General features: G+C 39.7%; 1 protein-coding gene across 1 annotated transcript in view; it reads left to right on the plus strand.

Annotated features, from left to right (window-relative positions):
• The window catches only part of LOC124716978 (nuclear RNA export factor 1-like), a 142,329-nt gene that overhangs the window by 72,676 nt on the left and 54,041 nt on the right, over positions 1-15,612 (plus strand). The window contains exon 7 of the mRNA XM_047243582.1: positions 7,590-7,780. Coding sequence (XP_047099538.1) covers positions 7,590-7,780 — 191 coding nt within the window. The remainder of the gene's footprint in view (positions 1-7,589; positions 7,781-15,612) is intronic.

Consider the following 15,612-nt stretch of genomic DNA (forward strand, 5'->3'; position numbering starts at 1 on the left):
CAAAAGAAATGGCCAACTAAGTGCGTGTCACAAAGGCACTATCTTTCACATGAAACTGTAATTGCACATTAGTCTGTGATCAGAAATTGTGTGCTGAATTTGTTACCAGCAGGTTTGATCAACATGCAAGTACACTCTGTGACAAGAAAAATGATGCACCACAAAGGATTTATCTGAATGGAATGGAAATTGATAGATGTGATGTACATGTACAAACAAAAATTGAAAAGTGGGACTATTTATTCAAGAGAAAGAGATTCACAAATTGATCAAATCAGTAATGCATTGATCTACCCTGACACTTTTGCAAGCAGTTATTCTGCTTAGCATAGAAACTCTGTCAAGAGTTGTCGGATGTTTTCCTGAGAGGTATCGTGACAAATTCTGTCCCACTGGCATGTTAGATTGTTAAAATCCCAAGCTGGTTGGAGAGCCCTACCCATAATGACCCAAACTTTGTCAGTTGGACAGAGATATGGTGACTTTGCTGGTCACGGTAGGTTTTGGCAAGTACGAACACGTGCAGTAGAAACTCCCGCCTTGTGCAGGTGGGCAGGTGTTATCTTGCTGAAATGGAAGCCCTGGATGGCTTGCCGTGAAGGACAACAAAACGGGGTGCAGAATATTGTCAACTTAGGGCTTTGCTTAAAGGGTGCCACAGATGTCAACCAAAGGGGTCCTGTTATGAAAAGAAATGGCACCCCAGACCATTACTCCTGATTGTCACGCTGTACGGCAGGCAACAGTCAGATCAGTATCCTGCCACTGTCTGGGGCGTCACCAGACACATCTTCACTGACCGTCGGGGCACAGTTCAAAGTGGAACTTGTTTGTGAAGACAATTCTGCTCCAGTCAATGAGATTCTAGCCAAGATGTGTCGAGAAATGCCCCGGACAGCATTGGTATACCAACCCAGTCATCTCTAGCCATACAGACCGACAACCCAGATCACGTAAGAAACAGATCGACCGTCCTTACGGTGGAACAGGCAACCGTAAAAATAGTTTTCCCGTCGGTCAACAGATGTCGCAGGTGACGCTACAATGCTAACTGACCTGTCCATGTCGTGGAATTGGCAACGCTGTATCTTCGGTGACGTGAATGACGCTGATTTGTGTTCGGCTAGAGCATTGCGCGCAAAATGCATTCGTCACACAGCTGACTGTAGACCATGATCGGCTGTGGTTTTTCCCCAGTTTTCAATCGAAGAATGTAAATTAGCTCCTGTAATTCTACAAACCAAGTTTATTTCTACTGTAGGGATACTTCTCACAATCATATGCGAAATGAAATAAATGAAAAGTAACACACAAATATTTCTCGTGAGTTACTGTTTAAATGCAGACTGTATTGCAGTCGCATAGGTTTTACACTCACCGTCTATTTCCTCTTTGTTATACAGCTCTTCTGATATGGATTATGGTGGAAAAAAAGATCTCCACGTGCAAGTTAACACTAGAAAGTTTTCAAAATCCGCACTCGATTATGATGCGAATTAAGGCTGGACATATTTCAATGACAGTCATTTCAAATTTAAATTCTTTTACTTTGCATGTAACTTATCATAAATGATATAAGAGTGGCACAAAACGATGAATTATGGATTGTTGTTGAAAGGGGGCTGCAAACGCGGTAATATACAAGTGAATGCGTGTTTTTCGAGCTGTTTTTAGGCGGTGTCAACTTTGAAGAGCCACAGACGGCAAACCATAATTATGTTAAAAATTTTCTTTGTACAGTTTAAAGATAACCCACAAATATTCGCAACAGACGTACGCTTTTATCTGCAACACAGTTATTACTGGGGATATCCACACTCGTGCAGATCTGTTACTATAAGCAGTGTTGTTTTCGAGTGAAAGCTGTGTGAGGATTATTAGCGCACAGATAAAAAAAATTAAAATAGGCAGCGTCTATAGTTTGCATGCTAAGCTCGTTCTCTTCTATTCTCCTCTCTTCATTCCAGTATAAACGCTTGTTCACAGATATAAACGAATGGCAGTGAACATTGGCGAATTATCTATGAATACTCATGGGCAGCAGTGTAAACGAGGTTTTACACTCCTTCATTTCGTTCGCTCTAATATATACCAGGATTTAGAGGGACCGATGACCTAGCAGTTAGATGACGGCTATTATTCATTTATTTCACTGTTGTGATTTCAGCTCTAGAGCCATTTTCAAGTACCAAGGGAAAGGTCTTGTAAGGTAATGCTTCTTAAATTGTTTACCAAATGTTACCACACTATGCTTTGCATTTTGTTATCCATATCTTATATTGGTTTCAGTTTTCATATTGCATACAAAAATGCCTCTACACCCAAAATTACAATAGTGAAGTGAATACACAGTTTAAAAAAGTCCAAATCGCAGCAAAAATTTCATTTAAAAATTATATGATATGATTCTTGTACAGGAAGGGCTGCCACGTTATATCAGAATATAAGATTGACAAAATTTAGATAGGATCCAATGCTTAGGGCTCTTTATTAGTTCTTACTCCTAATTTATTGATTTACCTGAATTTAAAATCCACTCGCTTAACCTTTCTTTATCTTTGACGGGAAATCTGAACAATTTCAATTCAGGATTTGTTCGTCTACTCCTTCCACAGTTGATATAATCGCAGGCCCTCGGCATGACGACTCGATCCACTGCCACTGGTATGTCAGAAACAGCTGTATTTCAGACGCCAAATAGTGGAAAGCTGCACGCGTTCGGCCGATGTTGCCACATTTTTCACAGAACGGAGTGCCATCTAGTGGTTGATTCCACAAGTAAGGGTGTGACGCTGTTGCCGCCTGGTGGCCGTTCCCTGAAAGGGGTTGCCTCCTAGACCAGGTGATGGGGCAATCTGTTTCTTACGTGATCTGGGCCGACAACCAGTAGCGATGGTCTGGGGTCATTTCGTTTCATAGCAGGACCTCTTTGGTTGTTATCCACGGTACCTTTACAGCACGGCAGTAAGTTGGCGGTATTCTGTGCTCTGGTTTGTTGCCTTTCATGGCAAGCCATCCTGGGCTTATATTTCAGTAAGATAATGCCTGCCCGCACACAGTGAGAGTTACTACTGCTTGTCTTTGTGCTTGCCAAACCCTACCTTGGCCAGCAGCAATGTCATTGTCTCTCTCCCCAATTGAGGTGGTTTGGATCATTAGTGGCACAACTCTCCAATCAGATCAGGGCTTGTCAGTTTAACATGGTAATGGGACAGAATTTGGTATGATTTCCCTCAGGACAACTGTCATCCCCCCCCATGAACCATGGGCCTTGCCGTTGGTGGGGAGGCTTGCGTGCCTCAGCGATACAGATAGCCGTACCGTAGGTACAACCACAACGGAGGGGTATCTGTTGAGAGAAACAGACAAACGTGTGGTTCCTGAAGAGGGGCAGCAGCCTTTTCAGTAGTTGCAAGGGCAACAATCTGGATGATTGACTGATCTGGCCTTGTAACAATAACCAAAACAGCCTTGCTGTGCTGGTACTGCGAACGGCTGAAAGAAAGGGGAAACTACGGCCGTAATTTTTCCCGAGGGCATGCAGCTTTACTGTATGATTAAATGATGATGGCGACCTCTTGGGTAAAATATTCCGGAGGTAAAATAGTCCCCCATTCGGATCTCCGGGCGGGGACTACTCAAGAGGACGTCGTTATCAGGAGAAAGAAAACTGGTGTTCTACTGATCGGAGCGTGGAATGTCAGATCCCTTAATCGGGCAGGTAGGTTAGAAAATTTAAAAAGGGAAATGGATAGGTTAAAGTTAGATATTGTGGGAATTAGTGAAGTTCGGTGGCAGGAGGAACAAGACTTTTGATCAGGTGAATACAGGGTTATAAATACAAAATTAAATAGGAGTAATGCAGGAGTAGGTTTAATAATGAATAAAAAAATAGGAGTGTGGGTAAGCTACTACAAACAACATAGTGAACGCATTATTGTGGCCAAGATAGATACGAAGCCCACGCCTACTACAGTAGTACAAGTTTATATGCCAACTAGCTCTGCAGATGATGATGAAATTGATGAAATGTATGACGAGACAAAAGAAATTATTCAGATAGTGAAGGGAGACGAAAATTTAATAGTCATGGGTGACTGGAATTCGAGTGTAGGAAAAGGGAGAGAAGGAAATGTAGTAGGTGAATATGGATTGGGGCTAAGAAATGAAAGAGGAAGCCGCCTGATAAATTTTGCACAGAGCACAACTTAATCATAGCTAACACTTGGTTTAAGAATCATGATAGAAGGTTGTATACATGGAAGAACCCTGGAGATACTAAAAGGTATTAGATAGATTATATAATGGTAAGACAGAGATTTAGGAACCAGGTTTTAAATTGTAAGACATTTCCAGGGGCAGATGTGGACTCTGACCACAATCTATTGGTTATGACCTGCAGATTAAAACTGAAGAAACTGCAAAAAGGTGGGAATTTAAGGAGATGGGACCTGGATAAACTGAAAGAACCAGAGGTTGTACAGAGTTTCAGGGAGAGCATAAGGGAACAATTGAAAGGAATGGGGGAAAGAAATACAGTAGAAGAAGAATGGGTAGCTCTGAGGGATGAAGTAGTGAAGGCAGCAGACGATCAAGTAGGTAAAAAGAAGAGGGTTAGTAGAAATCCTTGGGTAACAGAAGAAATATTGAATTTAATTGATGAAAGGAGAAAATATAAAAATGCAGTAAATGAAGCAGGCAAAAAGGAATACAAACGTCTTAAAAATGATATCGACAGGAAGTGCAAAATGGCTAAGCAGGGATGGCTAGAGGACAAATGTAAGGATGTAGAGGCTTATCTCACTAGGGGTAAGATAGATACTGCCTACTGGAAAATTAAAGAGACCTTTGGAGATAAGAGAACCACTTGCATGAATATAAAGAACTCAGATAGAAACCTGGTTCTAAGCAAAGAAGGGAAAGCAGAAAGGTGAAAGGAGTATATAGAGGGTCTATACAAGGGCGATGCACTTCAGGACAATATTATGGAAATGGAAGAGGGTGTAGATGAAGATGAAATGGGGGATACGATACTGCGTTAAGAGTTTGGCAGAGCACTGAAGGACCTGAGTCGAAACAAGGCCCCCGGAGTAGACAACATTCCATTGGAACTAGTGACGGCCTTGGGAGAGCCAGTCCTGACAAAACTCTACCATCTGGTGAGCAAGATGTATGAAACAGGCGAAATACCCTCAGACTCCAAGAAGAATATAATAATTCCAATACCAAAGAAAGCAGGTGTTGACAGATGTGAAAATTATCGAACTATCAGTTTAATAAGTCACAGCTGCAAAATACTAACACGAATTCTTTACAAACGAATGGAAAAACTAGTAGAAGCGGACCTCGGGGAAGATCAGTTTGGATTCCGTAGAAATACTGGAACACGTGAGGCAATACTGACCTTACGACTTATCTTAGAAGAAAGATTAAGGAAAGGCAAACCTACGTTTCTAGCATTTGTAGACTTAGAGAAAGCTTTTGACAGTGTTGACTGGAATACTCTCTTTCAAATTCTAAAGGTGGCAGGAGTAAAATACAGGGAGCGAAAGACTATTTACAACTTGTACAGAAACCAGATGGCAGTTATAAGAGTTGAGGGACATGAAAGGGAAGCAGTGGTTGGGAAGGGAGTAAGACAGGGTTGTAGCCTCTCCCCGATGTTATTCAATCTCTATATTGAGCAAGCAGTAAAGGAAACAAAAGAAAAATTTGGAGTAGGTATTAAAATCCATGGAGAAGAAATAAAAACTTTGAGGTTCGCCGATGACATTGTAATTCTGTCAGAGACAGCAAAGGACTTGGAAGAGCAGTTGAATGGAATGGATGGTGTCTTGAAGGGAGGATATAAGATGAACATCAACAAAAGCAAAACGAGGATAATGGAATGTAGTCGAATGAAGTCGGGTGATGCTGAGGGTATTAGATTAGGAAATGAGACACTTAAAGTAGTAAAGGAGTTTTGCTATTTGGGGAGCAAAATAACTGATGATGGACGAAGTAGAGAGGATATAAAATGTAGACTGGCAATGGCAAGGAAAGCGTTTCTGAAGAAGAGAAAGTTGTTAACATCGAGTATAGATTTAAGTGTCAGGAAGTTATTTCTGAAAGTATTTGTATGGAGTGTAGCCATGTATGGAAGTGAAACATGGACGGTAAATAGTTTGGACAAGAAAAGAATAGAAGCTTTTGAAATGTGGTGCTACAGAAGAATGCTGAAGATTAGATGGGTAGATCACATAACTAATGAGGAAGTATTGAATAGGATTAGGGAGAAGAGAAGTTTGTGGAACAACTTGACCAAAAGAAGGGATCGGTTGGTAGGACATGTTCTGAGGAATCAAGGGATCACCAATTTAGTATTGGAGGGCAGCGTGGAGGGTAAAAATCATAGGGGGAGACCAAGAGATGAATACACTAAGCAGATTCAGAAGGATGTAGGTTGCAGTAGGTACTGGGAGATGAAGAAGCTTGCACAGGATAGAGTAGCATGGAGAGCTGCATCAAACCAGTCTCAGGACTGAAGACCACAACAACAACAACAACAACACAACTACTCTGTCATTTAGTGCCAAGCCATGTAACTGTTTGCATAAGGGCCAGAGGTGGACGAAAGTGTTATTGACTTGCTCGATTTGTGAAGTTTTGTAAATTGTTCAAAATATTATAAAATAAGTTATACACGAGACGGGAAAAGATATTATCCATGGCATAGGGGAATACTTGCGTCAATTGAATACCGCAACGCTTTACTAGACTTGGTCCTGTTTGCCCTCCTCTGACTTTTGAAGCAACTTACCCAGCCAGTTGGGGGTGGGGGCTACTGTGTAATTGTCCATTCTTTATTTTTTTTATTTTAATTTTTTTGAGATTGTAACCAATGTACATTTCATGTAAGGACCACGAAGGTAAGGGAAATTATGGCTCATGTGGAGGCTTATGTACAGTCATTTTTCCTTTGCTGTGTTTGCAAGCGAAACTGAAAAGGATATGACTACTAGTAATACAAGGAACACTCCACCATGTGCAGTATGATGGCTTGCGGAGTATGTAGATGCAGATAAGTATTGAGATCAAGGTGGTGACTTTGTTTCAACAAAACATTTACAGATGCAAAAATTCCAAATTTTTACTGATTCAGTTTTTGTTTGTGTAAGGGGAAGTTAAATCTTCCTAGTTTTTGAATTGCCTCATCACTTCTAAGTTCAGCTAAATTGGGAAAAAGGATAAATTTTTTGATGTGTCAAGAAATAATATTCCATTCTAATGCTTTGTAACTCAATTACATAAGCAGTGTATTCATCACAACTACCCACAAAGGGAATAAGACGCAATAAAACCATGCCCCGTCTCTGACAAAAATGAAAATGAGTGAGATATAATAACTTTAATATTGTTTCAAAATAACACTACATCTCTTCATGTGGTTTCCATTTCGCGTAATAATGTTTCTTGTTAATCATTGGTGAATTACTTATATATGTATTGGTGCAAATTCCCATTTATTTTAGATTGAAGAGTCGTGAAACTCTTTTTTTTATGTCATATTGAGTTTTTCTCTTTTTTTTCTTTTTTTTTTTTTTTTCCAGATATGATGGAACACGCACTCCCTATCCAACGGCCTGCTGTATTATCTGCTATGCTGGATCTAGTTGCCGAGAACATTTCTGAACTGGCAGCCCTGAACTTGTCTGACAACAGGCTGGGTGGAATCGACCTTTTGGGAGTTGTGGCACGCCGCTTGCCATCTTTGACTGTGCTACACATTGGGAACAACAAGGTGTGTGAATTACACCCTTTGTTTTATTTTACATGTGTTAACCAAGACACATGATGATGCCAACCTTTCTACCTGTGTCCATAGAGTAAGATGGCACTGTGCTTAAGTCACAGGATTATTATTCAGGAGAATTGGCTTCAGTTCCTTGTGTGACCATTGCCATTTATGTTTTCTGTGGGTTCCCTAAATTTCTCAAAACAAAAGATAGACAATTCTTTCGAAAAGAACAAAGCCAATTTCCTTCCCTGCCTTTCCCAATTTGAGTTGTTTCTTCATGTCCAAAGAATAGTTTGATGCAGCTCTCCACGCTGGTCTGTCCTTTACAAACTTCATTCTCCATAACAACTGCAACCTACATCCATTTCAATTTTTTTCTCCCACACCTTACCACATTGACAATTTCTTGATGGCCCCGGATGTATCCTATTAGCCACTCCTTATTTTATGCAAGTTGTGGCATAAATTTCTTTTATTCAGAATTCAATTCACAACCACCTCATTGGTTATTTGATGTACCCATCTGATCTTCAGTATTCTTCTGTAGGTTCACATTTCAAAAGATTCGGTTTTCTGCTTGTCTGAATTGTTTATCATCCTCATTTCACTTTACAAGGCCACACTCCAGACAAGTGCCTTCAGGAAGGACTTCATAACATTTAAATTGATGTTAGTAGATGTTAATTATTTCTTCTTTTTCAGAAATACTCTCCTTGCTGTTGCTAGTTTGCATTTTGTATTCCCTCTACTTCAGCCATTATCATTTATTTTACTGCCCAAATAGCTAAACTGGTCTTCTGCTTTTAGTATCTGACTTTGTAGCCTGATTCCCTCAGCAACATCTGATTTGACAGTTCAAGGAGTGGGCAGTTAGGGTGTAATTCAACCGGCTTTTTCATAGTTTTCCTGCATTTTATGTTGTGAATTCTACTACGCAGAACTTACATCATTTCATTGTATTTGAAAGAAGGGTCTTTTTTCTATGAAATACTAAAATGAAACACAGATTTACACAAGCAACCATTTTGTATATCGAAATGAAACTGTTTTCACAATAACAGAATTTTTTGCCTTCCCCCCACCCCATACCCCACCTTTTTTCCCTAACAGGAGGCAGAATTAGAAGTTGTCTGAAAATTTGGATTTTGATTGAAAATTACATAGTTACTTTTGCCGTTGAATGAAAAATTTTAAACGATTTTGGATTTTGTTTACATATAAAATTTTTTGAGTGGGAATAGATTTCAACCAGGCATCCTTTGTTTATCAATGTCGCTGCCAGGTCACTAAGCAATTTGAAGATATGTTTGATAGTAACCTGATTTTTACATAAGATTTTATCATCATCATCATCATGAAAATGTGAACAAAAGCTTTCTTTTTGCCATTTTATTTGCTTCCTCTTGAAAGACTATCAGCTCGTTAGCTGGTCTCTGAACTCCACACCAGCCTTGTTTCTATTGTAATCCAAAATAAAAGCAGGTTTCATCTTATGTCATCCCTAATTTTATTCAGATATTGACATCAGATGCGGTGATTTTGTGTTTTGGTGTCAAAAGAAATATGTCCATAATGTCTTTCCATTTCACAGGTAGCAAGTGGTCTCATTTCTGAAACGAAAGTCCTTTTTTGTTGGAACTGGCAGAATGAAATAATTAATTCTGAATATGAAAAATACAAGAATAAGGCATGTTCTAACATCCATAATTATGTATAACAGTGCATTACAATATGTCATTAAGGTAATGCTACAAAGTATACAAAGCACAGTCATAAATGCCTGTTACAATCCGTGCAGTACACAATGCAGCACACACTTTCACATAAAAATATATTGTTCTTATGGTCCCAACATCCTCATGGAAGAGGTACTTCAGATGTCACTTTCATAAGCCAAACCATATTGTCTCACTGGCTTCCAAAATTTCTTCATGTTCAAGGATTTGGTTAGTAGATCAGCCAACATCTGTTCTGTCCATAAATAGTTGAATTCACTATCCCTTGCTCTGTGTGATTCCTTACAAATACGAAGCAGTCATTAATAAAGTCACCTCCACTTTCAAAAAAAAATTTCCCCTAAAGGTAACTCAAATCACACAAGGAACAAAGATATCCTGTTGGACAAAAAGGAGTCTGTATCTACTATCTAGGAACAACTCTGATGTTAGAATTATAATGTATTACAAAGAATACAGCAAAATATTGAACTAAGTAATCCAGAAATCGAAGCAGATTGATTATGAGAAAAAGATAATTACATCAGGCAACAAAATAAAAACTGTATGGGATATAGTGAAGACAGAAACAGGTGGGGCCATAAAGGTAGAGGAACAGATAGCCCATAAAGAAGTGAGACATTGGTAACAACTGTATGTAGTGTTGCAAACCTCTTAAACAAGTACTTTATTTCTGTTACTGACAGCTTGGGGTTATCACGTTCAGTGAACAGTGCAATGGAGTATCTGAGACCACTCTTTAAAAATACCTTCAGTAAAATGGAAATGACACTCGCGTCTCCCAAAGAAGTAGCGTCCATCATAAAATCCTTAAAAATCTAAGTATTTCGGTGGGTATGATAACATATCAACAAAGTTAATCAAAGAGTGCTTATGTGAGTTGAATTCTATCCTACATTATTTGTGAAATCAATCTCTTATCAGCAGAATATGCTGAAGTTAAGCCTCTTTACAAGAACAGTGATAGAGATACCATCAAACTATCGACCAATTTCACTTTTGCGGGATTTCTCCAAAATATTTGAAAAGGTTGTGTTCAAATGTCTCCTTAAACATCTTACTGCAAATAATATATTGTCCAAGCAACAGTTCGGATTTCTTAAGTGTTTTGATATAGAGAAAGCTATTTACACTTACAGTGAGAATGTACTTAGTTCATTAGATAATAAATTTGAGGCTACTGGCATTTTCTGTGACCTGTCGAAACCCTTTGACTGTGAACCACAGCATTCTCTTCAGTGAATTAGGATATTATGGTGTCACCAGCAATTCTGTGAAATGGTTTGAGTCTTATCTAACAGGAAACAAAGGGTGTCGTTGCAAAATACCTGCGCAGTAAGCAGTCAGTCTTCATCTGACTGGGGATTAATTACATGTGGTGTTCCTCAAGGTTCCATCTTGGATCCATTGCTTTTTCTTGTGTACATTAATGACCTCTCATCTGTTACATTGCCAGATGTTAAGATTGTTTTGTTTGCAAATATACAAACATTTTGCAAATGATGCAAACATTGCAGTAAGTAACAAGTCAAGTACAGACTTAGAAATAGCTGATAACCAAATTTTCACAGACATTAATGAGTGGTTTAAAGCTAATTCACTGTCATTAAACTTTGAAAAGACCCATTATATGCAGTTCAGAACCAGTAAGAGATTTCCTTCCAGTATGTGTATAACATATGAAGAAATGCAGATCGAAGAGATTGACAGTGTTAAATTTCTGGGATTACAACTCGATAATAAATTCAGTTGGGAAGGGCAGACCACAGAATTGCTTAAACACCTAAACAAGTCTGTATTTGCCATGAGAATGATGTCAGATGTAGGAGAGACAAATAAAAAATAAATTAAAAAAAAACTTGCGTACTTTGCTTACTTTCATTGTATTATGTCATATGGGATCATATTCTGGGGTAACTCATCGAACTGAGTAAAAGTTTTTAGGGTGCAAAAGCGTGTGATAAAAATCGTTTGTGGTGTAAATTCAAGAACATCATGTAGAAACCTGTTCAAGGAACTCTGTATTGTAACCACTGCTTCTCAGTATATTTATTTCTTAATGAAATTTGTTGCAAGAAATGCATCTCTATTTCCAACCAGTAGCTCAATACATAGTATCAACACTAGGAATAAGAACAATCTACATAAAGACCTAAAATCACTTACCTTGGTCCAAAAGGGGGTCCAGTATTCAGGAACACACATTTTCAGTAAATTTCCAGCAACTATTAAAAACTTGATTTCAGATAAAGCACGGTTTAAACAGAGTTTGAAAGACTTTTTGATAGGCAACTCCTCCCACTCCATAGATGAATATCTTAACTGAGACTGTTAAACTAGCTTAAGTAAAAATAAGTGTTATATTTCAGTTTTGACAGCACTTGGTCACAACAGTCAAGATTAGGTATTTTGCGTATGATAAATTTATTAATAGTGCATAACAATGTTTCATTCTGACAGCGTGTTAATTCTGTAAATAATAGCTGTTCCAGTTACCACGTTTTATTAACCTGTTTCGATAATCTCCTGACTATATATATATATATATATATATATATATATATATATATATATATATATATATATATATATATATATATAAAAAGAAAGATGATGAAACTTACCAAACAAAAGCGCTGGCAGGTCGATAGACACACAAACATACACACAAAATTCTAGCTTTCGCAACCAATGGTTGCCTCGTCAGGAAAGAGGGAAGGAGAAGGAAAGACAAAAGGATATGGGTTTTAAGGGAGAGGGTAAGGAGTCATTCCAATCCCGGGAGCGGAAAGACTAACCTTAGGGGGGAAAAAAGGACAGGTATACACTCGCACACACACACATATCCATCCACACTTACACAGACACAAGCAGACATTTTACAAATGTCTGCTTGTGTCTGTGTAAGTGTGGATGGATGTGTGTGTGTGTGTGCGAGTGTATACCTGTCCTTTTTTCCCCCTAAGGTAAGTCTTTCCGCTCCCGGGATTGGAATGACTCCTTACCCTCTCCCTTAAAACCCATATCCTTTTGTCTTTCCTTCTCCTTCCCTCTTTCCTGACGAGGCAACCATTGGTTGCGAAAGCTAGAATTTTGTGTGTATGTTTGTGTTTGTTTGTGTGTCTATCGACCTGCCAGCGCTTTTGTTTGGTAAGTTTCATCATCTTTCTTTTTAGATATATTTTTCCCACGTGGAATGTTTCCCTCTATTATATCATTGAAATGTTTAATGTTTTTATGTTATACTTTCTGACATGTTCCACACCCACAAGAATCATCTCATTTTTTGGGTTTGTGGAACAAAACCTTGATGATGATGATGATGATGATGATGATGATGATGATGATGAGTCCCATACTTCTTTACAGAGTGTAGGGGAACTACGCGGAAGCCCTGCGTCGCCTTACTAGGCAAAACCTGAATCTAATCTAAACAAAATGATGCTTTATGTCTACGTGTTTGATTCTGGCACTAGTAACATAATTTTTATTGAAGTGTATAGCTTCCTTGTTGTCAAAGAATATCTTAGTGGGTTCCATACAGATATTAATTAGGCTCTATATCACTTTTTTAGAGTTCTGACCCACAACGGTTCTTGAATTGCATGTGACAGCCACATACTCGGCTTCTAGAGAGCTCAAAGCTACCTTTTATGAGACCAGGACGTAAGTCCTACCATTAATCTGAAACAACATCCAGTAGTGGAAGACCTGCTGTCCAACTCCCTTCACCATTTGCATCACTATAGCCCGTTAGTTTTTTTTATTTCCCTTTTTACAATATCTTAATTTATAGTCAGTCTGTCCATTTAGATATCTAAATAGTCTTTTAATGGCTTTCGAGCATTTCTCTCTCTCTGGCTTTTGCAGAATCTGGTTATAGCATTTGTGGCGAAAGCAATATCAGGCCTTGATCTTTGTGACAAATACAAAATGCTCATACTGCCTCTGTTAGGTTAGGTTAGGTTAAATATGGTACATTTTCATTGAACTGTAAATCTTCTGCATTGGTCGTTAACTTGGCTACTGGTTCCATCAGAGTAGAAATGGGTTTACAGTCACTCATGCCAAACGTTTTCAAAATTTTCTTCGTGTATGGTGATTGGTCTGTAATAACTCGTCTGTCTTCGTATTTTTAAAAATCTTCACATCCAAGTATCAAAAAATGGAAAATCCAGGATGGAATGTAACAATATTATGATAGGGGAAGTTGCCACTCACCATATAGCGGAGAGGCTGAGTTGCAGATAGGCACAACAGAAAGATTGTCACAAATAAAGCTTTCAGCCAGTAAGGTGTTCATCAAAAATAGATTCTCTCTCTCTCTCTCTCTCTCTCTCTCTCTCTCTCTCTCTCTCTCTCTCTCTCTCTCTCTCTCTCTGTCATCTCAGGCAACTGAGGCCACACTGCGAGTAGCAGCACCGATGCATGATGGGAGTGACCACATTATTCACATAATTTTTCACATTTTTCCCACCGCCATGGATCTGTACTCCTTCCACCTGCATCAATACAGAAAAGTTTCCTTATCCGTAGCTAGAACCCAGTCTCTCATGAAATCCCCCCCCCCCAAATGGCCTTACCAGCAAATTTCCCATCTTTGGCTGCTGCACAATGACCTCCACCTGTTGAGATTCCGCCAGTCCTTAGCCCTCACCAACATAGTCCGGCAAAACCATATCAACCAACCCCAAAACTCCTCGTGGTACTTTCTCTCCATCCGCAAAATTCTCGTGCTACGCAATCCCAAATTTCTATAACCCATAACACACATTGAGAATCTTGCCCTCCAGGAACTAGAGCAACATGCACAACGCTGCCTCAAAAAGCTCTCCACCTTGCTCATTTCCTACTCCTGCGTTGGAGTACCACTGCCCACCACCTCAACAACAACCTCCAAACCTCCCGTGCGCCCCCTCATAGCTTACAAACCCTGTCTCGCAGACCTACTCCACTTATTCCACCACCCAAAACTCGCTCCCACAACCACACAGAATCCATAACCTAAACGGTCCAGTAACACAGTCATCAACCTTTCCTCCAGAAGCCCTAGCCTCAGAGAAACATCAGCCCTTTCCAAAGGCCTCAAATTTTGTTCCCCTCCCAAATTAAGTCAGCCAGGACTTCTTAAAGATCTTCTCTCCTTCTCCTGGTCCCTACAGTAGAAACACCTTTTCACCACCAAACCTGCAGATCAGATTCAACCAAATACCAGTGTTGAACCCTGCCTAACTCAGTTCACTGCTCCATCCAACCGTGATCCACCACCACTACTCCCAAATCACCCCCTGTTAACTTTCCAGAATTTCTTATCCTTGGACCATGCCTCACCATCAGTCCCAAAACCCCTCAACATGCAAACCAACCTTACATCTGCAGAAAGAACTGCAGTCCACCATCTCAAACCAACCTTACATCTGCAGAAAGAACTGCAGTCCACCATTTAAAAACTGATCGTGACCTTATAATCCTACCTGCCAACAAAGGCTCCACCACTGTAGTTTTGAACCTCAGGAATTACATGGCAGAAGGACTCCGCCAGCCGTCAGTGGGCAAATCCAAGGGACAGCCAAGGACTCCTGCGTGGCACCATCCTATGCCAACCTATTCATGGACCATCTAGAAGAATGCTACCTAAACACCCAAAATCCTAAACCCCTCACTTGGTCCAGATACATTAATGACATCTTTGCAATCTGAATCGAGGATGAGGACACCCTATCCACATTTCTCCAGAACCACAACTACTTCTCTCCCATTTGCTTGATCTGGTCCTACCCAACTCAACAAACCACCTTCCTAGATGGCTACATAAACACCTCCATCCATATCAAACCTACTAACACCAGCAATACCTCCACTTTGACAGCTGCCACCCGTTCCATGCCACGAAGTCGCTTCCATACAGCCTTGTTACCCATGGTCGGCGCATCTGCAGTGATGAGCAGTCCCTCTCAAAATATACTGAGGGTCTCACTGAAGCTTTCACGGACTGTAATTATCCTCCCAACCTTGTACAAAAAAAATCTCCCGTGCCTTATCTTTCCAGTCTCCAACACCTCCGAAAGTCCCACCATCCGGTCACAGAGGAGCATTCCC

This window comes from Schistocerca piceifrons, chromosome 9 (genome assembly GCF_021461385.2).
Source record: "Schistocerca piceifrons isolate TAMUIC-IGC-003096 chromosome 9, iqSchPice1.1, whole genome shotgun sequence".
NCBI lineage: Eukaryota > Metazoa > Arthropoda > Insecta > Orthoptera > Acrididae > Schistocerca > Schistocerca piceifrons.